Genomic DNA, 24972 nt, shown 5'->3' with positions numbered 1-24972 from the left:
AATACAGGGTGCAAAGCCAAATCTTTCAACAAAAAATAAGCACCTTCAAAGTACTTTTTAAGCATTATATACATTAACAAAATAATTTTCAAAAGACTTTACATGATCAACATAAAATAACTAGTTTATGACAAAAAAAACTCTTTGCTTGATTATATAAGCCATTATAAAATGATCAAGAGGTTTTTCGGTTCGATATCAGAGGGTGGAAAATGAAGTCCGAAATGGAGAATATCTTGCAAAATGAAGCAGAGTTGCACATGAGAGGGCCAGAATCTCACCAAACTCAGCTCAGTGGACACACATACTGACTCGCAAATATTTCATCAAGCATGTAAAATGATTGACGCGTTCATACGCTATGGACCGATGGTACTCCAAAATGGATTGTGGTTGAATGAATTGTGAAGATGTTGAATAGAACAATGTGAAAAGCACGCAAATTTCATTTTCAAAAAAGGAAAATTAAGCCCTTTTAAAAAACACCCAATGAAAAAAGCACCTTTAAGGGCTTTTAAATTATGAAAATCAAAAATAAGCACCTTTAAGCACTTTTTAAAAACGCTACGCACCATGAAATAGCCATTCAAAATTTTCCTAAAATTAAATACATAAAGCTTCAACAATCTCAAGCTTAGACTATTTTCTTGAAACAAATGCCAGTTCTCTTCAAAATTAGGAATACTGTTTGCATTTAAAAACTATTTTAAATATATATGATTCGAAAACATTTTATAAAAATGAGAAGTTCTAAAAAGACTTTAAGAAAGAAAAATTCAAAACAAATACATGTTTATTAAATATCTAAGCAAAACTAGAAATATTATTTATAATTTTTATGAGAAAATTTAAAAACAACTAGGTATACAGTTTTAAACTTAGTCTGGATACAGTTTTAACAACTATACAGTTTTAACAGTCTAAATTAAAATTTTAAAAAAGTTTACAACTGCAAAAATATTTTAATATTAACTTAATTAGCAGAAACTAAAGCAAAATATACAAATATTTATAAGGAATATGCAAGAACAATTAAAAAAAATAATAATAATAAAGACAAATTCCAAATGGAAATTTTAAAAAAAATTGTAAGGACAATAATGATGGATGTAAAATTGAGAATTTCATACAATAATGTAATTAATACTACACCAAAATAATGGCATTTGTAATTATTGTAAGAAATCTAGCAGTAAGGTAATAATAGTGAAAGAGTTAAGCTGTGGATATCGTTCAATAATTTAAAAAAAACTCATTTTAAATATTCATATTTATTTTAAGAAATCGCACATTAAGATAATAAAAATGAGCAATCATTTGCAAAAACTAGTTATTACATCATGTTATTAAAAATATTGCATATAATTGTGATAGAATTTGCACATAATTGCATAACTTTTTGATTCACACAAGCCCCTTAATGCAATATTAAATAAATTTACAAAATATTGTAGAGATTTGTAAAAAAGTATATAAACACTAGAATCAATATTTAGGGAAGTAAGTGATTACTAGATGTCATAAATTTTATAGAAAATACAATGATTGAAAATAATGTCAGCAAAGTTATAAATAAAAAATGCGAAGATGCCAACAATTATCGAAAATATAACCATTTCAAAAGGACTCAAATTTGGCTAGGTCGCTCGTTTCAACTTTTTACATAAAATTCTCAAAGAGCATGACTAAATAGATGGTATTTGAGATGTTGAGCAGTAATATTTTAAAACATAATAAAAATATATGATGCGCCAATTAAAAATCACTTAACGTTTCAAATATTAGATTTCATTAAAAAATGTACCAGGTCAGATTTCATAAAAAATTCATTATTTCACCTTTCTTTAACATTCCAAAAACATTTTAAGTAAAAAAGCAATACAAATAATTACATAACACAACATAAAAACTGTAGTTCAGACAGAAAGTATGCATGAGTGAGGTTTTTTATACTCTGAGCATTTGACAAAATTTTTTCTTGGTTGCTTTTCTGCGTGACAAACAGATTTTTCTAATATTTTTAAATGGTATTGTGCTAAAAATTCTGTACAACTTACCCAGATGTTTCGAAAAATTGAGGGTTAAATTTGAAAAATTATGCTTCAAATAACATAAATCTCTTATTACAAAAACATTATTAATTGTGTACAGTTAAATTATATGTTACTTAAGATTATTTGCAAAAAAATTAGTTAACTATTCAATACATTTTCGGTCAGAATTTCTAAATTAAAATTAACTTTTTTACTACACCACTATATACAATATTACAATATATGTACTATATGTTTAGAAAAAATTAAAACCATGAAACCCTATAACACATAATCTTTATTCTCAACTCATTTAGAAACTATTTAATTCTGGGTTATGCTCAATGGGATTCTTATTTAAAAATTTGAAAAACATAAAAATTCCAACAAAATATCTAATGACATATTTCAAAAACACACCTTAGCAAACACAACTTAGCTCAGCAAAACACACTTAGCTCAATTTCAATCCTGAATGATCTCAAAAAATATTAACTCTTAATAAATATTGACATTTTTGTTCAGAATTTTAGAGAAAAAACATATTAAATCATTTTAGCACATACTGTGTTTGAAGAAAATTACTTTATAATGCAAAAAATATTTTGTAATAGAAAACACGTTCGATATAAACTTTTGAAGAATAATGCATGATTTAATAAGTATTAATAGAATTTCAACTATCATCAATAAAATGACATAAAGATACAATTTGGCAGAAAATGAAATGAAAATTTATGCAATAATGCATACAAGCATTAACAAGATAAGGCACAGTTACATAAACTCTGCAGACAAATGAGGTTTTTGAGCCAACCAAATTGCACATAAAAATTAAAGCATTTTTTTCAAAATTCATTGCTTAAAAGTCACTTGGACACATTGGAAGAATATCACTTCCAAATAAGCTGCTTTCATAAAAAATAGCTATCATCATAAATATTGCATACCAGATAAGAAGAATTATACCATATTTCCTGTCCAATACCCATTTATTCAAATGTGTTGCCAATAGAAGAAACACAATTGTAAGTAGAAGAGTTAGAGTAGAATAAGTAAGACCTAAAAACATTAAAAACAGATGAGGCAATAATATTATGAAAATATAATTCTATAACAGATTATAGGCTTATAAAAAGTACTGTTAAGACTATAATCTTATTTTAATATGTAAGCAAAATATTAAAGAATTTATGTACAGGATTCATTATTAAACAGACATTATTAAGAGGAATAAAGTGCTAAAATATGTTGAAAATCAGGCAGAAATTTTAGCTAAACCTGATAGTTGTGTGTTAATATAAAGATTCATGCACAAAGTACTACTTGGAGCCCCCTCTGTTGAAACAAATTTGAAATAAAAGCAGGATCCCAGCAAGAAAAAAATTCTGCTCTGTCACATCATGAATATGCTACAAGAATTTCTTAATCTCATTCATTTCTTTTCTAAGATGAGATATGGATACACATAGAATACCCACTTATCACTTGCATACAGCGTAATGGAATTATTATAAAAAATAATTGATAGCTTAACATTAACCAGGAATGTTTAATATTTTTGAGAGAATTCTACCAAATTAAACTGCAGTTTTTCAACTACGATTTTACTTTACCCATGTGTTTAATTACTAAAGTCCAGGTCCAGAAACATCTAAGATGTGCAACTCATTTATCCTATTACAAGTCAAATGTGTAATTATTCAGCAGCAAAGATAGATAAGATGGCATAATTTTTGTTTAAAACCAATACATTATTAACAAAAAATACATTTAAAAATATGTAATAGAACAGAAGATCAAAACAGACTGATAATTTTTTAGAAAGTGCTGTGATCAACTTGCTATATAAACCTGAAATGCAGGGATAAACCCTGCAAGGGATACGCACATTAATAAACTATGTATGCACTAAGTGTAAAGTTAGTTGTTATCAGGAATTGTCCCTCAAACTTAAACAAGTGGCAAATATATATACGACACTCACTTTCTTCATAAATAAAAATAAGGTTGCTAAAAGTTACTAGGTAACTTTAATAATTATTATAGTTTAAAACAATAAACTTACCTCTGCTTCGAACAAGAACATGAGATCCGGGTTCCACTAGAGCAGTTTGAATGAACCATGGCAATCCAAGGCATAGCAAGATATCAAAAACATTGCTACCTACAGCATTTGAAACAGCCATATCTCCTAAGCCTGTAAATATATAAACCATTGGAGAAAAAAAGTTAGACAATATATTTATTACAAAATGGGTTAAGTCATGAAAATCACTCCCGACTGTCCTCTCAGCAATTATAATATATACTTTCCTTCATTTTTAATTTATTCTCTGCTCAATGCAAAAATCTTTTAACCTTTAATTAAATTTGTTATTCGTTTTTTTTAATTAACTTTTTTTTTAAATCTTAATTTTTAAAATTTTCGAAGTCATATTTAAAAACATTTTCATTACAAAGGGGAGAGCCAAGAGCTGTTATTTTAATGGCATTTAAAGCTAAATGTTTCATAATTAAATATTTTATAGTAAAAAAAGAATAAACTACAGTCAAACCTCGATATAGTGAACACAGTTTATAATGAACTCCCGGATAGAGTGAACAAAATGTTCGGTCCTGTGCCTTGCTATACACATATACATATAATGTTATATTTTGTGGATATAGTGAACCAAAAAAGTGAGGAAGTTGGATATAATGAACTTTTTTCTGTCTTCGGCAGATTTTTTTCTTCATTTTTTTTGTAATAATTTTGAAATTTCTACTTCAAAATAAATACATACACCGATTTTTAAAACCATCCATAGAGGGGAATGTAGCGATATGCATTTTTATTATTTGCTTCTTTTATCTCACTTTCCCATCCTAAACAAACCAAGCAGATGTTTCCAACCCAGGCAGATGATGCACCTGTAAGGTGTCAGTGGGATCAATATGCATTTTCCGTCAGAGGGAATGAGTCATTATTTGTCAAAGGGTTGGACACTAATATGTGTTGATAAGGCCCTCACTTCAACTCCTTTTTGCTCTCAGTTCAGTTTAAAAAAAGCCTGCAAACAAGTTTCTCAAATTTAACTATGGCGAGCAGTAAACGTAAAATGTTCTTCCTTGATGATAAAATGGGCATAATCAGAAAAATTGAAAATTGATGCAATCAAGCTGAAAAAATATAAACTATCCAAATCTGCAGTTTGTAACATATGACAAAATAGGCAGTTAATAATTTCTGCTCATGAAAAAAATTTAGATGCCAGAAAGAAGTTGAGAAAAGCAGATGACAAGGATGTTGAAGAAACATTACTGAAGTGGTTCAGCATTAGAAGAAACCACAATCTCACAGTATCTATACAAATGTCGATGAATTTGCTAAGCAATTTTATGAGACTACTTTTATGTGCTAATATGGCAGGTAAGACAGGTTTTAAAAGTGGAATAACAGAGATTCAGGAAAAATTTTCTCAGAGTTGGTAAGTGTTTCTATATCCGATGTTGAAGATTACTTATCAGCTAGAGATTAAAAAAAAATTTTTGTATCCAAGAAGAAGAGTAATAAAAAAATAACGCATTTTTTGCTACTACATAACATTTTACAGTCATTTATTTGAACAATGTGTAATAAAAGGGAGGATTTAAGGAACCATTAGTTAAATTGCCTGCATGACAGATATAGTGAACTCCTGGTTATAGTGAAACAAAATATCGGTCCCTTGAAGGTTCACTATAGGTCTGACTGTATTTTCAAGGTTTGACTGTATTTTCATTCATTAGAAAACTCATAGTTAATTTATCATGCACGAGTAAGAGGAAATTGCATTAATTAGAATTGCCTTTAATTAGATAACATAAAATTTATTAATATGAGTAAGAGCAAAAACTTTAATTTTAAGTAGACATAGGAAAATCGTTATCTTTATTTGAGAATGCAAAATTTTAATATTATGAAAAAGATAAAACATACCAAAATATTATTAACAATAAGGAATATATCAGTATACAGAATACATTTTGTCATAAAGAACTGTACGAAACAAGAATCCTCTACTTAGAGCATATAAAATTATTTAGTATGGATAGGAGAATTATATCTCTCTTTATATGGCTTTTTTTATTTGAATATGTTAAATTCATTTACTACAAAAAATATAAAGTGCAGTAAAATTATAATAAAGAATATTTTTTGAGGAAATAAAATTTTATAAAGAATAAGTTTCCAACAGAGTTTGCTTATTTCTGTAAAATTATTCACACCATAAAAAATAAGTGTAACAAAACATACCATCACGTACTACCAAAAGACTTGAAATAGCATCAGGTATACTAGCTCCAGCTGCCAAAAATGATAATCCCATGATAGTATCTTTAATATTCAAAGTAAACCCTACAGAAAAGAAATTAGTATATTTAATTTTACTTTCAAAAAATTCAAATAACAAATATTAATAATAATAAGCATACCACTTTTTTAATAATATTGAACAAAAGTTTTTTTTTAACTTTTGTGTAACATATAAAGGAGCAAAAGTTCTGTTTAAATAAAAATGCACTCACTAAAAGTTAAATAATATTAACAGATATTTAAAAAGATATGCTCACATATTTTTACACAGCACTTAAAATTAGTTCCGTTAATTATTAAACTCAAGTCCTTTAAAAAAAAAAGCCTGAAATCAATAAACATGCTGCCCATAAATCACCCAAAAATATCGGTCTTCAATCAGGATTTAAATCAAAGGGGATCTTCAAAACTTTTATTGCTTTTTTTATTTCTCCTTAATTTTACAATAATCCTGAAATAAGTCATAAATAATATTATAAAAAATTTATATTTAAAAATTAATTGGTGAAAATTAACAGTACAAGATATATTTTTGTACCTCAATGGAATGTGCATGATCATAAAATAAGTTTTAAAAAAACACAAAAGTTTTTGTTATTAATTTTAAATAACTCTGAAAATACTCCACTCCAAATAATTTAAATAAACCACTATAACTAACTACAATGTAACCAACAAAGGCAAAATTCATAACTTTTTTTAAAAAAATCAAAAAATTGGATTTATTTAAATCATATTTTTCATTTTTTTATATTTACCAGCCAAATCATTTGATAAAATATATTAACAGTACTTACTATTATTTAAAAAAAATAATAAAGCTAAATTAGCTGATATTTCCATCTGAAATTTTCAAAAATTACTATTTAATTATTACAAACTAATCAATGAATAAATAAAATCACAGTTGTTTTTATTCAAGCTAAACATCCTAAAATTGTAAAGGTGGAGGGGGGGGCAATTCATCAGCTAGATACTCAACAAAGAGTAAATTAGTTAAGATCAGAATACATTAACATAGTTTTTCTGGGCAGAAGAAGCTTTTCGTCAATATTATTACACACTAGATAGCAATTAATATGTATTTAGTGTTCAATTAAATGTGAAACCAAATGGGTATAATTAGAACATATTTATCACCAGTAAATTTTCTTATGTTTACAATAATTTTGAATTATAAATATAGCTAGTGGAAAATTATAATTTTGCAGTTAGACATTACTCTAATCCACGTTTAGTCTCTTATTTATTTATTAGTCTATTCTGAAATATAATAATTTACCCTTTCATTATTTCTTTGGATAAAATCTTCTTTATCAATGAAATCAAATTTAAACAAGACTCCTCTTATGCTAAAGAATATATTTATAAAAATATTTTTGACTTAATGATTTAATTAGAAAAATTAAATTAATTACATTTAATCAATTATTTATAAAAAAAAGTTACAGTTGATTTAAAGTCAATGAATTTTTAAAAAAAAAATAAAGTGATTTAGATCACGATTTTAATCATGGTTTAAGTTACACCAACCCTGATTATAACTACTAAAATATTTCAAATATAACTAATACAAGTCTAACTAATACATAAATAATAAAACAAGTGCTAACTATTACAAGTATAAGTTATAACTAATATAAGTATTATAAGTTATAACTAATACAAGTATAAGTTATAACTAATACAAGTATAAGTTATAACTAATACAAGTATTAAAAATTAAAATTATTAATTTTTAACTAATATTTCATTTATAATTATTATACTAATACATTGTAATATGCAGTGTATTAATATATATGTGTATACAGTGTATTAATATACATATGTATACAGTGTATTAATATATATTGTAAAAATTATATGATACACAAGAAATGAAAGAAAATCAGTGTTTACCTATTATAGTTATCATCCAAACGAGTATATAAGATAAAGCACCAATCCAAACGCATGATGCCAGAAATGTTACAAAAAACCATTTTTCCCACCTTTTTCTTCTACAGTCAGGAATTGTGAAGTAACAAACAATTAAAATGGGAATGGAGAGGAGCCAAAAACTCTTTCTGAATCCACCTTCGGGAGGAGAAAAGACTGAATTTTCTTCTTCTGCTTCTTCAGTCAGAGGTTGAGGTGATTCAACGCTTGTAAGTTCTTTTGGAATAAAGAAAAATTATTATGAGGTGAAAATTCAAATTCATCATTCCGACTTAGATACAAATAAAACTGAAGATTAGAAATAAATGAAACAGCTAACTTTTATTGCTAGTAATTACTTCAACATTGCCAAAAAAAAAGATTATTTTTGGCATATTTTTTATACTATTTACACGCAAAGTCTAGTTACACGAGAAGAGAATAAGAGGACGCTATACCACGGGATAAACTTTTCATCGCGAATTCACTTTCACCTCCCTAAGTAATCTGAAGTATAGAGAAAGTGAGTTCAGGCAAACCTAGAGTAAGTTGTGAAGTTTCAATTGCTGAAAATACAACTTCAAAATATCAAAATGCAAACAAATTATGAGAAGACAACTTAGGATTACAAAATGGGAGATAATTTACTTGCATTTTAATGTTTTGAATTTTTTTCTGCAATTGAAACTTCATGGCTTACTTGAGGTTTGCCTTTTTTTCCAATACTTTAAATTTTAAAAGCAATGTAAAGTTTTTCTTGCCGTAAAGCGTCCTCTTAAGCTTGAATGTGAGCATTATCTTAAATTGGTCAAAACAACAAAAACTACGCAAATATGTGAAAGTTTTATCACTTGTGCTACAGATAGGAACAAAACTAATTTATTTGTTGAGAAAAGGAGAAGGAATGCAAAATGCATCTAGTTTTCAAACTCACTTTAGTATGCTTTAAATTATATCTGATTAAATTATATCTTAAAAAAGTTTAAGCTATACCTCTTTAAAAAATTAGATTGTTTATTTAATACAGTGGATAATTCAAATGTACTACACACATGAACACTTAAAAACTTTAAAATTTTTGTTAATTGTGCTACAATTATTGATGGTAGATGCTTTCTTTTAAAATGAGGGACCCACACTTAATTCAAGGTTGCATCCAATTTCTTTCTCTCACCACAAATTTGCTTCTCTTTAAGTTGTTTAACAAAAATACACTGGCTGCACAAAAAGTATTGGTACACACATATCTGAACAAGTAACTTTTCTGATAAAGTTTCAGCTCAATTTTAAAGATTTTTCATATATGATTTATAATTTTCAAATAATTATAAATATTTTATGCATGGGTTATTATATTACACTTAAGTGAAAACATAATTAAAACAATCAGTTAGAACAAAATATTTTATGTGAAAAAACGAAGGATACTTAAATTTGGTGGCAAAAACAAAAATTACCTGAATTGGAAGTTTTATCACAGTTATCTAAGAAGCCAGCTTGTGTCAAATCTGGGAGAGCATGATACGATACTCCATTTATAGGTTCTGGAATTCTGCAGTTCAAACGAGACAAACATTTTATACTTTTGACCCATCTTTCAAATCGTTCATTAAAAAACATAAAAATAATATAGACAGCATATAGCACCAGAAAAATAGCAGATTCTAACCTAAAACAATAAAAGCAATTACATTAGTTAAACACAAATCAAAAATTATTAGGATTATTTTCAGGAACATAGAAATATAATGTTTCATGCATTTTGTAAAAATTAATGAAAATACCATATAAAAGATTTCAAGAAAAAGTAAAAAAAGAAATTCATATTTTTAAAAATAAGATCAATAAACCATTGATAAAAATTTTAATTATTTTTTAAATTATATATAAATTTTTGCACAAGAAAATGAGATTCGAATATTGCATATGTTGCTTGGGCACACATAATTATTTACACAAATAAAGGAAATTTTATAACAAAAAATTAATAATTTATTTTTAACATTTAATATTTTTATGTGATTTTAATGCTGTGATTTTCAGTTATATTCCTTCAATATGACTAGAATATAAAAAAAAATATTGCAAAAATTTAAAAGATTACAAAATGTACTTTCTGTTGACGACACTCTAATGTTTATAGAGTAAGTACACCAAATCTTTTCTGAATGCTGGTTGTCACAAAAATGAAAGAGACGATATCATACTTAAAAAAATAATGATAAGGAAAACAATTGGGAGATGAGTAAATAAGCTTGTGAAATGAAAGCGAAGAGTGATGATTACTTGAAGAATTCTAACCAGTATATTTAAAAGTTATCCTTGAAATGTTTTTAATTTTAAATAAATCTTTTTTATATATGATTTGATTGGTCATTTTTGAACAAATGAACTACATCAATGCAGAAAAACAAAAGAATACCACTAGACCATTTAGACCACTATGCACATCGATTTTCCTCGAATTTAACTTTGCTATTATAGAAGTTCTTTACAACTAAAACCTTGAAGCATGACATTTTGCATTACATAGAATTTTGTGTTAAAATCAATTTGATTACCTATTAAACATGGCAATATCACGTATCAATCCATATTAAGGCTTTAAAATAGTTTTTACATACAAATAGTTTTTTTTAAAGTTTTTTTATTAGGAAAAACAAAAATATCTCCCTGTGCACCAAGGAATATCGCACAGGGCCCGAAGGTACAACTTAAGTACAGCATAATAACACAAAATTTTTACGTATTAAAAAACAAAATTAAAAGAAAGAAGAAAACAAAAAAAAATAAAAAGAAGAATGAGAGAAGTTAAATAACTGAAAGGATAAATTAAAAAAAAATTTAAAAGTCTCTTTTTTCACTAGATCAGTCAAAATCGGGGGTCAACTATTATCCAAGTCTCTGCAGAGATTGTTCCTTTCTTTTAAGACCATCAAGCATTCGGGGAGAATGTGAAACGGGCTGTGAATCCCGGTGTTGCAAATACGCACGTCGCTGTTTTTTAAATGAAATCGATGGATACTGAAGTTACCGTGTCTAGTGAAACACTGCATAAATTTACAATCAGTATAGAAACAATGGCTCTTAATTCTGTTGAGGATTGAAGGAAAAAATTATTTAGTTTTTGCAATTGGAAGAGGACACAAAACTTGAGTTCCATACTGTGTTGATATTTTGTCTGGCAATGGACTTAAAATAAGACTTGGGAAGACTGGTATTGAGTTTATTACTGAGTGATAAGGAAGATTTAGCCAGAAAGTCGGCTTTTTCATTGCATAAAGACCAGTATGACTCCTAACATGTGTGAAACAGAATGATATATTTTTAATACTGCACATATGAATAGAAGTCTGGACTTCCACAATGAGTATTTTGCAGCTAGTGACATCCTGCAGACCCAGGCAGAACGACAAAGAGTCACTGCAAATTAAAAAACTTTTAAAAGGCTTATCTATGGCATCTTTAACAGCAAGATTAATGCAGAGTAATTCCGCTTGGAAGATTGAGCAATGATCATCAATGTGGTGTGTTTGATGGCCCACTTCAAGACCATTTTGAAAGCAAACATGTGCATGACCAACTTTTTCGTTAACCTTACTTCCATCTGTAAAATAAGTAAAATCATAGTCTTCTTCCTTAATGTTGTTAAATGCAATGAGAGGAGCATACAAATTCAAGAGGAGAATACAAATCCAAGAGGAGAAAGAGGAGAATACGAGATCTCCTCGATATACAAATAGTTTAAAACAAAAAAATATGCTTTTCACTATTTAATATGTATAGAAAACAAATTTAATTATTAAGAATTTTATTGTCAAAATGCATAAAGTATATTTTTATGTGTTATATAGAATTTTGTGTTACATCAATATGATTACCTATTAAACACTGCAATATCAGGAACAAATCCATATTATAGCTCTAAAATAATTTTTACATACAAATAGTTTAAAACATAAAAATATGTTTTTCAGTATTTAATATGTACAGAAAACAAATTAAATTATTACTAACATTAGAACTAAAAACAGACAAATTTGTCTATTTTGGTTTGCTTAAGATATTTTAAAGTTAATGTGATTCATAGAAAATTTCGTTTTATTGAAGTGTTATATAGATCTTTTAATGTAGTTTTAAAATTAAATGTTGGGTTTTTGCCTTCACTCTATTTTGACAATCTTATTTTTCAAATTCCATAAAGTTATGTTTTAAAAATTGTATTTTAAATTAAACTTACTTTTTTTTTATCTGAAAATTTATATGTCAGAAAACTTTGCAATATAACAATAAATTATCATGCTGTATTAGAAAGTTGAATGAATTAAAATATTACATCATAAACTACAAACAAATAAAAAATATTAAGATTTTGATTAATACTTATCATATATTTTGACTTTGGGAAACTGAATAAATGTTTATATCTCTTTATAATGTCCAAGATACCTCTTTATAATGTCAAAGAACTAAAAAATTATTTTTCAGAACTTAATGACAACATTCATTCATAGTAATAATAATTATAAAAATTATAGACTTGCCAGTTCACACTCTCATCCAGTAAAACAAAAAGAAGAGCCAAAATACTAATTAAATAAAACACACAATCTCTAAACATTGGCCAACAATTCAGATGAATAGCCTAAAAATTAAGAAAAAGAGTGTTTTCAAATGTGTTAAAAAAAATCAATTTATGTGTAGCTAAAAGATAATCAGAAACAAAAAAAATCATCATAAAATATATCATTTTTTACGGTGAACTTTGAATAATTATGAAATATATAAAATTTTATGGTGAAAAAAATACAGTATTTATTATTTTTAATTAAACTGCCTCAAGTTCATTATATGAAGCAAAATAGTTTGCCTCTTTCCACGGCTGCCAACAAAAATGAAAACAATTAATAATTTTTCGAGTAAATTCTTTAATATTGATATTCTTTTATAGATAGTAGTTTTCATCAAATATGAAAATTATACAGCTATTACTTAATTCACTTTTAAAAATCAAAATACTACGGCAAGAACTTATTAGTAAAAATCACCCTAAAATTTCATAAGAATTTATAACACTTATTTAATTTTTAACAATTTATAACATATAGAACAACAAATATAGGACAGAAAGTGGAAATTCGACCAGTGACAAATTTTTTCAACTTAATTTTTTTTCTTTTCTTTTTGTTTTGAGAGACAACAAAACACTTTTCTAAACAATTTTATTATTATTGTAAAATTTTAACTCTGATTAAAAGCGAGTGATTTGATAGAATCAAATACTGAGCTTTTTAAACTTCAGAAAACTTTTTCACAATCAAAAGAGGCATCTGTCTATTTAACTTATGAAACAGAAATCTGTATTCTGGCACATTATGGCTGCATTGTTGTAATTGACATGGAAAAAATCTTGAAGAACATTAAGCTAAATAGATATAATAAGTAAAATATTCAATTAAATTTAGCATTTATTATAAACAATCAAATAATTTAGAACTGAGATGGTATATGATTAAGTAAAAACAATGATAAAATCGCAATTATTACATTCATTAAAACCAAGACAAGTTTTGATGCCACATGATTTCCTGCTGATGAAGATGCACCATATAGCACAAAAATGCATCTACGTATAAAATATTATGTACCATTTGTGGTTTTACTCCAGTCACTTAGAAGTATACAATGCATGAAATAATTACAAAACGATGCATTATATAACTACATTGGATCATTACATTTCAGGCAAATAGTTACAATGAAGTAAATTAACCCATTTTAGGCCAACATAGAAATTTAATAAAATGTGACATTATTTTCCTCGGAATATGCATGAATTACATTTATTAAGACTCAAAAAAATAATGTTCATGAAAAACATTTTACTTGAGAAATAAAATTGCGTATGTATGCACCATCGGCCAAATCAATGGACATATCACTTAGTTGATTACTAGTTCTTTTATGAAATTAGTTTCATTTTTATTTCATTTACAGAATTAGTAACTTTAATCCATTATAAAAACATAAGATTTATCTCAAATGGAATAATTATACATTAATTATACAATTAATTATAGTTTAATTATTAATTATACAGTGAATTCGCGATAACTCGAATCTGATAGGACTGACGAAAAACTTCGACATATCGGAAGTTCGACTTACCGTTAGTTTCGGTTTTGGACTTTCAAAACATTGTCGGATTATTTAATTAATGCTTATTAATTACAAATCTTCTAAATGCTTACAATATTTAACATCATTTTTCTGACAAGCCATTTACGATAAGACTGTTTGAAGCACTTTATGATACCCTGGTCCATCGGCTGCAACTTTGCTGTTGTGTTTGGCGGGAGAAACTGCAAGTTTACTGCTTTCAAATTAGGTAGATCACTATGCGCTGTGCATTTATCCATAAAGAGTATCACTTTTCTTTTTTTAGCGAAGAATTTCCGATCCAATTTTCTTACATAGTCTTCAAATAAAACTGATGTCATCCAAAACTTTTTGTTAGACTTGTAATCCAAAGGATACGTTTTTACATTCTTGAAACATCGGGGATTTCGGTATTTTCCGATAACAAGTAAGGGCAATTTCTCTGTCCCAGACGCATTTCCTCCAACTAGGACAGTCAAACGTTCCTTGCTCATTTTACCCCCTGAGCAGTTTTCATCCTTAAACATCATAGTCTTATTTGGAAGACATTTAAAAAATAAACCCATTTCATCAATATTGAAAACATCATTTTAACTGTATCCTTGAAGTAAATTTGGTAACGTTTCATTTAACCACTGTTCACATACTTCAAGAGGGACAGCTTTAGCTTCTCCATGAAGAGTGCGAAAGACATTGTGTGTGTTGCAAAGGAAGGGGCAAGATATCAGCTGCTAGGTTTTTTTTTTTGCTTTAAAGGATCCAAAAAAAAATCGAGTTAAAGGGAGTAAAGTTCGAGTAATCGAGAATAATTAACATGAAATTGAGGATAAAAGGGTCGGGACCTCATAAAAAAATCGAGTTATAGTAATATTCGAGTTATCGTACTTCGAGTTATAGCGAATTGACTGTACATAATATAATTACACATTAATTATCCATATAATTATACAAAAAAGCAAATTTGTCATTAACCATTTCAAGTTAAGAAATTATCAAAGTAAGTTTGAAAGTTTCTCAACAGAAAACAGCTCCAATTAAATTATTTTATAGATTCCCTTGACAAAAGCATACAAATAAAATTAGTGAAAAATACGCATCACAGTATTAAAATCAAATATTTATTGAAATGGTGTGCTTACACACCTTTGACTAAAAATGGGTTACAGTAATTAAAATTATAAGAAATATTCGCATAATGGATTGATAATTACAAAATAGATACATAATTATAGTTATATAATAGATATATATAGTTACATAAATATAGTTATAAAATGGATATACAGTTGATAGTTAAAAATTATAAGAAATATTAGCATAATGAATGGATTGAAAGATGCTCTTAAATAGTGATAAAAAAACATGGTATAATACACATATTAAAAATTGAAAAAGAAATATATCCTACTTTTCCAGCAAAGAGACCACATATACCTATCACAAATGCAATATTAAAAACAGCAGATCCAACTACAGTTCCAATACCAATATCATCCTAAAAGTTCAAATCATATTTTAGAAATAGCAATAATAAACAGGAAAATTAACATAAGAGTACACTTATTATTACACTTTCAATGCAATCTACAATAATTATAAAATCACAATTCAATAAAAATTAATCATGAAAAAGAATGTGAATGATTCCATTTTTTTTAAAATAAAACTAACAATACAATTTGCTGCAGTTTAAAACAATGGTTTACTGTGAGCATTCTTAAAAAGTAAAACAAACAAATAGAAGAAATGAAAAAAAAAATTCTGTGCTACAAAGTATGAATTGCAAAGTAGCTTACAAGAAATAAGCATAAAAAATTCAATTATGATGCAAAAATTTACAATTAGGCAGATGCAATATAATTCACAAATTTAAAACAAAATTTGAAAACTAATTTTGGATATAAAAAAGAAAAATATATATAAATTTTTAAATATCTTCAAATATTATAGCAAATAATAACAATGAAATAAAGATTCACAATATAAGATAAAAATGATTGAAATTTTAACTCTTATGTTAATGTTAAAATTTTTGCAGTTTAACTTACATCAGCTGAAAAAAGGATTTTTTATCAAAATAATAAACATACATTAAATTAGAATAATGATTAAAAATAAATAACTAATAGAGTTAGAAAAAATTTCTAATGACTAAAATTAAGATCAATAAGGGAAATTTTTGAAAGAATAAAAGTTGATTACATGATTTAATGAAAGAATATTCCAATCATACACCAACCTACTTTGGCAACAAAGACCGCAATGACTGCAGTTGCAAGTTCTGGAGCTGAACTACCAGCAGCCATAAAAGTTGCTCCAGCAACATCTGATTGCATATTGAGCGCTTTAACAGAAGGTGAATATAAAATCAAACAATGAAAAAAGAGAAATAATATTACAAACAAACCAAAATAATAAAAATCTTAATGTACACAATTACGATAAAAATATAAAAGCTAATCAAATATTAAACAACATATAATAATTAAAAAAATTAGTTGATAAATAAAAAAAAGTATGTTGATAAATTGCCTACGAGAAGCTAAAATAAATAATATTCAATGACATTAAAACATGTCATTCCATAGGCTCATAAATTTAGATGCATGCATGACAATCAACATATTACTGTATGAAAGATAGCTAAAAAATATGCAGGGTGTTTCGTAAAGACCCTCTTTATGCAATTTTATAATCTTTACCAAAAATGAAAACAAAAAAGTGCACACTTTAGAAGTGGTACATTAATACTTAAATAAGACAAAAACAAAAACGCTTTTTAAATCTGACAAATTATAGCAGAGGAAGGCATATGTAATAAACATTAAAACAGGTTTATTGAAGGTTAAACCTTGAGGGTGTTTCTAATAATTGCCTTTTAACTCCACTCTGTTTCCCTCGGCAATCAAATATGTCTTATTGTTTATTACAATCACATTTCTATGCTATAATTTGTCATATTTCGAAGGCGATTCTTTTTCTTTGGTAAAATATTTCTTTGTGATCCTCAATATGTAAATTTTTTTGCATTACTTTTCTATGAGGATTCTAAACATACATATTAAGGATCCTCTTTACGGTATATAATTTAAAGGAAAGGCAGCATTAAAGTATATCAACTAAAATTTGACAATGTGCGATCATACTACATTAGAAATTTGTGTTAGTAAAAATACATACATTTGCACATTTTTTCAAGAGAAGGCACAAAATATTCATCACAAATAATAGCAAGTCCAAGAAACATGTATAAGGACACAAAAATATGCACAGCAAGTCCTCCATTTCTCCGCGTAGGATAATCAATTAAAGGACGAGGGAACTGTTCAATATCAGGCTTTGTGCAATTCTCATTTTCTGATAATGATTCAGTAAAATCTGAAACAGATAAAAAGAAATATATTTTATGAAATGATACTAATATTAATTATCAGTCAACTAGTACCTAAGCAACCTATTGAGGTATTTTAAAATAGAGACATTTGCTTCAAATTAAAGAACTAATAAGGGGAAAACATATTAACAAATTTGGAAGACACAGAAAGGCATAAACAATGTTTCTAACAAATTTTCAGGGATGAAATTAGATGAGAATACTTTAGCACTAAGAGCGAATTAAAGTATGTTTACATAAAATTCTAAAATTAATTTGTCTTAAATATCACCAAAATGCCGTTTAACAGATTCTTGAATTAAGAAAAGGAACTGTCTGAAATGTTTGTCCTGGAGTATAATGTTCTCTTAAGAGCTTCTTATTTTCTACTCTAGACAAATAGATTATAGTGAAACGTTTACAAAATATTACTGAATCAACCAAAAAACAAGAAACATGTGCCATAACATGTGCCAAAATGCCGTTTAACAGATTCTTGAATTAAGAAAAGGAACTGTCTGAAATGTTTGTCCTGGAGTATAATGTTCTCTTAAAGAGCTTCTTATTTTCTACTCTAAACAAATAGATTATAGTGAAACTTTTACAAAATATTACTGAATCAACCAAAAAAAAATGTCATTTTAGGAATAACTTGATGTTCAAAGATTTACAATGCTGAATAGATTTTTTTTTTTTAAGCAGTAAAACAGATTTCAATCAACTACTTTGTTATGAATTTAAATATATAGCCTTTATTCTAATACCTTGAAATATTTACAATGATGGATAATTAATTATAAATTGGTAAAACAGAGCTCAACTATTTTGTTATGAATTTTAATATATTGCATAAATGAATTATTATCTAATTAAATAAATTACTATATAATCGTTATATTATTATTACATAAAAAATAGTGCAACAAACTACTTTGTTATAAATTTTAATATGCAACCTTTAACATATTATCTTGAAAGATTTACAATACTGGAGAGATTTTTTTTTTTTAAATGTAACAGAGCTCAATTACTTTGCTATGAATTTTAATATATTGCTTAAATAAATTATTATATAATTGTTTATAATTTCTTAATAGTAGTAATAAATGAAAGAAAAATTACTTTGAAGAGAATATTTTACAAAAACTTACCATAAAAAGATAAGAGTTTTCGATTGAAAATTGAGCTGATTGAATTTTGATCTGATTTGTCTATTGAAAGAGAGCCATCAGGAGGTGAGAATGAAACTGTTGAATAAGCATAAAACACCAGACAAAAGCCAGTATATAAGGATATAAGACAGGCAATTATTTCTCTTCTTAGCTTAGCCATTCTACCTGGAAAAAAATTAAATTAATGCTAATGCAATTATTATTAAATAAAAAAAAATATAATATAAACAAAAATTGCATTTAAAATGCAATATAATTGTAAAATATGACATTGAATATAGAGATCATGGCTGTTTATCGAAAACTTCGTCGTCTTATGATGTAATGTTTTTTAATGAATAATTTGCTATTTTTATAGCTGTTGTAAATTTGAAACAGTTATTCATGACAGATAATTTCTAGCCAGCTCCCTCTTAAGCTAATTATGAAAATTACCCCAATTATGGACATGAAAAAAACCCGCAGTTATTTGAAAAGAAAAACGTTCTTGATTCAATTTTTTAAAGCTTGAAAAGTTATTTCAACATTGCATTTTTTTGGGATTATTCGTAGATTGTAAGATTTTCCTTTAGTTGGAAAAATCTTGCCTAATTAGTGATTCTACAAAAAAGCTTTTTTTGCCAGATATTTATATTTTTTTTATTTGACAGATATTTTTTAATCAGTTAAGAGCACTGGTAATAAAAAAAAATTTAAATTTTAAAGAAAATTACAATTGTCAATCAAAACCCGAAAATTCAATAAAATACAATATGAATACTATTTGGGGGTATTTTTCTTTTATATTATTATTAGAAACTGCGAAGTATTTCGTATTGCAGGATGGTTAGGGTGGGGGAAGCTCTCCAACAGAATCCAATAGCATACGAAGTCACAACTTGGGACAGCTAGCGTTGATTTGATGAAAAATTGTGTAAACTATTAGCAAAATCCTAAACATTCTTGAATTGAAATACAAGAATCCGAAGCATTCGATCCAAGAGATCTCTCGTCCTTGCTTTCGCCTAATATTATTCAGACATTGTCTTTTCTCATTGATTTTCATCAAGTTCAAAAACAGTGACGTTTTCAGAAATGAATTATTAACTTTTCTAATAAATAAAAATGCAATCCTCCCACGTTTTTTGTAAAATTTACAATAGGACCATTGTCTTTTTGTAAATTGTATTTGGCGACATGCATACAAATCCTTGCTTGATTTTAATTCCGTATTCTGTGGGGAAATTTCATAATTAAAGTTAAAGATAGATAGTACACATAGCTTAAAATAATGACAGTTTTATCCGAAAGCACTCTTATTTTTTGCACAAATACTTCGAAGGACACATTTATAACAATATAATTTCAACTTTCGCTACTTTCTTCATTAAGCTACTTTCTTTTTAAGCTACTTGTCCTCATAAGAGAAAATTATTTTTAAGTTCGAAAAATTTTCATGTGTAAAAGATAATTGAATACTTGCCAGCGACGTTACGCATGGATCCTCCAATCAGGTATGACACATGAGCGTAAGGCCGCTTGCAAATATCCAATTGGATACCTATAGGTAACGTCATCCTAGGTAAATCATGGCATTTGTCGATTCAGAAGCCAATCAGGTTTGACTCACACGCGTGACGTCGCCTACAGGTATCCAATTAAATTTAATTTAAATCACATGGTTACGCATGATCACTTCACTTCTTCTCAAATTGCAAGTACCCAATTAAATCTTATCCAAAAATTGATTCAGCGTTATAATAAACCCAAGCTTTACAGCTATATCGTTAACACGCCATGCATAACCACTCAACCATGAGATTAGTTACGAGTACTAAATTAATACAAAAATATCGATAAAATAAAAATTGAAAAATAAACATACTGACTTTTTAACGAGTGCGTTAAAAACAAGAAGGGAAACAGTTTCAGTTAATTTGATTGAAAGTAATTTTAACTTATAACGAATGAACAAGAAACTATTAATTTTAATAAAATTCAAAACAAATTTGAAGCAGCTTAGATTTAGATCACTGCATCAAATTAAAAAGGATTAAGTATGTTAAAAAAATAAACTGGGACATCTCCCACGATGATGAAATAATAAGTAAATAAAACTGCAATTTATTAATGAGCTAAGTAATTAATATTTATTAATTTCTCAGATATCTATAAATAGAAAAAAATAATAATACTTCTACAACCAAAACTTACATTAAAAAAAAGCAGACAGATAAACAACGTGAAAGTGTAAGTGAAATGAAGCTTTTACTTCAAACAAAGCCAGCACGACCTATTTTCATAAATATCACTCATGCGGGCATTTTAATTTGAGAAGTAATGGAAAAGAATTTAGGTTTAGGAAACACCATGTTGAAATTCTCAAAAAACAATGATATTATTTTCTTTTTTTTTTTTTTATCTCTACATACTTCTACGGTATGCATATTTAAAAACATGAAGTTGAAAAGCTTAAAAATTTCAAAATTATAAATTTTCCGTTTAACTTTGAAATTTTAAAAATTATATTACATTATAGTTATTTATTCCTTACCTTTACATAATTCGACAGTATGCACATCTGAAAACATAATGTTGAAAGCTTTTAGTTACAGGAACTACGTTGAAACATTTAAAAATAGATTATTTATTGATTTACCTTATATTTTCATTATTCGAAATTAATTTAATTAATTTTAGTGCAATCGATATTTTAAATAAAGTTACGAAATCAGACAAAAAAACGTATACTTTCTCCGATTTTTTCGACGAACCTCCTTTTTTGTGGACCACCAAAATTTAGAATGTAGGAAATTCGGTCCAAATCTTAAAGTCACGAATCGAAAGTTTGGATCCCATTAATGTTAATTTTATTTCTTGTGTATTTCACAATATCTCGAGAACTTTTTTTTTAACAAATTAAAAGATTTTTGCACACAATTATAAAATTCATTTAACAAAGGATAATATCATGCAAAAAATATGCTTTTTTTTAAATTATTTATTACTTGCTGTCATCTCATTTAATAATAGTATTAAAAAAAAATTTGAATTGTAAGGTATACAAATCTTCACATAATTTTAAAGATTGTAATTTTATATGACAAAATACGAAGTTTGAACATAATCAGTCGAATCAGTCTTGAGAAATTGATTAGAAAAAAAAAGACATATTTAACATTTTGTTTACTTTCGACCGATTTAGTTCAAGTTTTTTAATTTGCCACATAAAATTACATTCTTTAGATTTATGTAAAAATTTGTGTATCTTGCAATTCAAAATTTTTTCGACTTTTATTAAATAAAGCAATAAAAAATAATTATTAAAAATCAATTTTTGCATGGAATTATCTTTGAAGAAACGAATTTTAGAATTATAGGCAAAAATTTTTCGATTCACTCAAGTTCTCCGAGGCGAGCAAAATACGTAAAAAGTAAAAATAACTTAAAAGGGTCCAAATTTTCAACCGATCTCCTGATCAAACTATCCGGACCATTTTTCCCAGATTGCGGCTACTCCTATGTTTAGTGGATTATAATCCGTCGCCTTCGAAAAAAAGGCTGCAGTTCAAGCATCAAATTAGGTTGTTTATTCAGAAAAAATAATTTTGTCTGAGTAGGGGAGAGTGGGGTCAATTGTAACAGGGTACGATTGTAACAGAGCAAAAATTTCGAGTGTCGGGTTCTAGATTTGGTCCCTAGGTGGCGCACAAGGTGTATTTAATAAATCTACAAGTGCACCCCTGCTGGCAACCATTTTTATGTACTTTTGAAAGAGTTACATCACAAAAGATGTTTTCACGCTACTTAAGTACTTTTTTGGTATTAGAATATTATATTGTAACAAAGTAATTTTGTTTAAACAAATAAAAATTATTAACCGAATATATAAGTGGACACCTTAATTAACATTTCAGTAAAAAAATTAGTTTTTTTTTAATTAACTAGCATTGTTTTTAACAAATGAAGCTGAAATGGCGTCTTGGGGACAATTGTAACAATAAGTAAAGGGACGATTGTAACAGCTGAAAATAAATAATCTTATGTTTACAAAAAATTACTTAACTCTTTAAGAACCACCTATAGACTCCTATATCATTTATATCATGTTGCATGTGCATTATTTTATTAGTCACCTTTCACAGCATAAATTGAAATTTTTAACCCCTTAAAGTTAAAAGTTTAACCCTTTAGGTCTCTGCTCATTATTATTTTTACTCCTAAAATATCACTACTATTTTGATCAATAAAAAAATATATCACAACTATGATAATATGTATAATTAACTATGTTTTAGTTGAATTTACGAACTGTTACAATTGACCCCGTAAGTTGGGACAATTGTAACAAGTGCACGACTGTAAAAAATGGGTAATAACTAATACAATAACATTTAAAATAAAGGGATTTATTTTTTTTTCTAGTTGAGGATAGTCTATTTTACTCGTCTGTTAATTAATACTAATAATATATTGGATTTTTTGTTAGTTAAAAATATTTAAGCATAAAATGTTACAATTGACCCCACTCTCCCCTACTAATTTAAAATATTGTCGTCAGCATATTTAAAATCACACCCTCGAAAGATTGTATCTGTATGTGAAAATCTTAATAATTGTTGAGCATTAGATCAAAAATTACTCAAGGTGATTCGTTTTTCTTTTCTTTTTTAAGCACTGTACAATTAAGAATTATAAATTGTTGTTTTTTTCAAATATTTTATAAAAAAATCAGTTTAAGAAATTAATTTCAGCAAATATATTTATGTACAAATATTGAAATAGAACTAAACTTATATAAAAAAAAAAAAAAAAAAAACGTAAAACACCAATAGTTCTCGCGCACAATCGCACATTCATAGATATCTTATAACAAGAAGATTTATTTTTTCTTTTGTGAATTCATAAACTAGGAAACAATATTCAAGAGATACATTAAATTCCTTAACATTCTCTTTTTAATGGTCTCAGCAATTTAAAAAAATTTGGTTTTGTATTTATATGAATCAAAAGGTATTAAAGGCTTTAATTCATAAGGGCTTTAATTCATTCATCAAGGCTTTAATTCATTGATTAAAAGTATAACTAAATAATTCATAATTGCATATTATTCGTAGAGAAACGCATGAATTTTACATAAATGCAATGCATATTGCCTTTTACAATACTTCAAAAACTTGATATTTTCAATCGATAATTTTCTGTGTTCTTTTTCAATAGTTGAATCAAACATCAGGTTCCAAAACATTCGAATGCAATAAATTAACATTGTGATACATTGTAATTTAAATAATTGTCATAATACTTATTCTAGTAATGTTTTAGTTCACAATTATAAATATCAGTCTAAATAATTTTCTAATTTAATAATAACTTCAACTAATTTAATAATAGCGATGATTCAATGGTTGAGACACTGAACTGCCATCATGAAGAACTGAGGTTCGATTCCTGGAGGCTTGACGCCTATCCAACTTCAGATTGACGAGTATTATCTTCTCTGACAAATAAAGGCAACCTTGAGCGCAATGCAGACATATCATCTCCCAATTCTAGCGAAGTACCAAATCTCATTTGTAAGGCTATATCTTTAAACGTCCATGGTAAGAATGCTACGTAATTGCGAGCCTTGTCAGACGACTTGGACAGCGCCTGAACTGGTACCCAAACTCTCTGTGGCTCCAAACTTCCACACAACATCCAACGAGAGGGTGTTGCGTGAAAGTTTGGAGGAAGAGTTTCAGCCAGGACAGATTAAACATGCAACTTGCTGAGTGTACACGCCGGTTGTTTTATAACCGTCGTTGCGTTGAGCAGCCGACCATATTTTTAGCCGAGCTATCCATGTTCAACTACGTATCCATGAAATTTCGAACCCAATCAAGAAGAGAACGGAACTTCAGGATCAAGTATTGGGAGAAAATTGCTTTCGTGGAAGACTTCTTGATGGAACTTACTTGCATTTGCTTTACGCGAAGAGAAAAATCACGAAAACCT

General features: G+C 27.2%; 1 protein-coding gene across 5 annotated transcripts in view; it reads right to left on the bottom strand.

Annotated features, from left to right (window-relative positions):
- Nucleotides 1–775: 775 nt before the first annotated feature.
- The window catches only part of LOC107438788 (probable sodium/potassium/calcium exchanger CG1090), a 47868-nt gene continuing 23671 nt past the window's right edge, over nucleotides 776–24972 (bottom strand). For 2 of the 5 annotated variants that reach the window (XM_016051165.3, XM_016051166.3), the window contains exons 2-11: nucleotides 18976–19161; nucleotides 17632–17829; nucleotides 16695–16795; nucleotides 15860–15946; nucleotides 12837–12937; nucleotides 9750–9961; nucleotides 8275–8529; nucleotides 6313–6414; nucleotides 4102–4233; nucleotides 776–3095 (exon numbers count right to left, since the gene is read on the bottom strand). In XM_016051165.3, the coding sequence (XP_015906651.1) occupies nucleotides 2896–3095; nucleotides 4102–4233; nucleotides 6313–6414; nucleotides 8275–8529; nucleotides 9750–9961; nucleotides 12837–12937; nucleotides 15860–15946; nucleotides 16695–16795; nucleotides 17632–17829; nucleotides 18976–19156 (1569 nt within the window). In that variant the 5' untranslated portion in view covers nucleotides 19157–19161 and the 3' untranslated portion in view covers nucleotides 776–2895. Of the gene's footprint in view, nucleotides 3096–4101; nucleotides 4234–6312; nucleotides 6415–8274; nucleotides 8530–9749; nucleotides 9962–12836; nucleotides 12938–15859; nucleotides 15947–16694; nucleotides 16796–17631; nucleotides 17830–18975; nucleotides 19162–21529; nucleotides 21554–24972 lie in introns of those variants that run through there. The other 3 variants (XM_016051167.4, XM_043044887.2, XM_016051168.3) reach the window with 2 other exon arrangements.

This window comes from Parasteatoda tepidariorum, chromosome 1, assembly GCF_043381705.1.
Source record: "Parasteatoda tepidariorum isolate YZ-2023 chromosome 1, CAS_Ptep_4.0, whole genome shotgun sequence".
Classification (NCBI taxonomy): domain Eukaryota; kingdom Metazoa; phylum Arthropoda; class Arachnida; order Araneae; family Theridiidae; genus Parasteatoda; species Parasteatoda tepidariorum.
The sequence above is the reverse complement of the archived record's forward strand: the minus strand, read 5'-3'. Positions and strand labels throughout refer to the sequence as shown.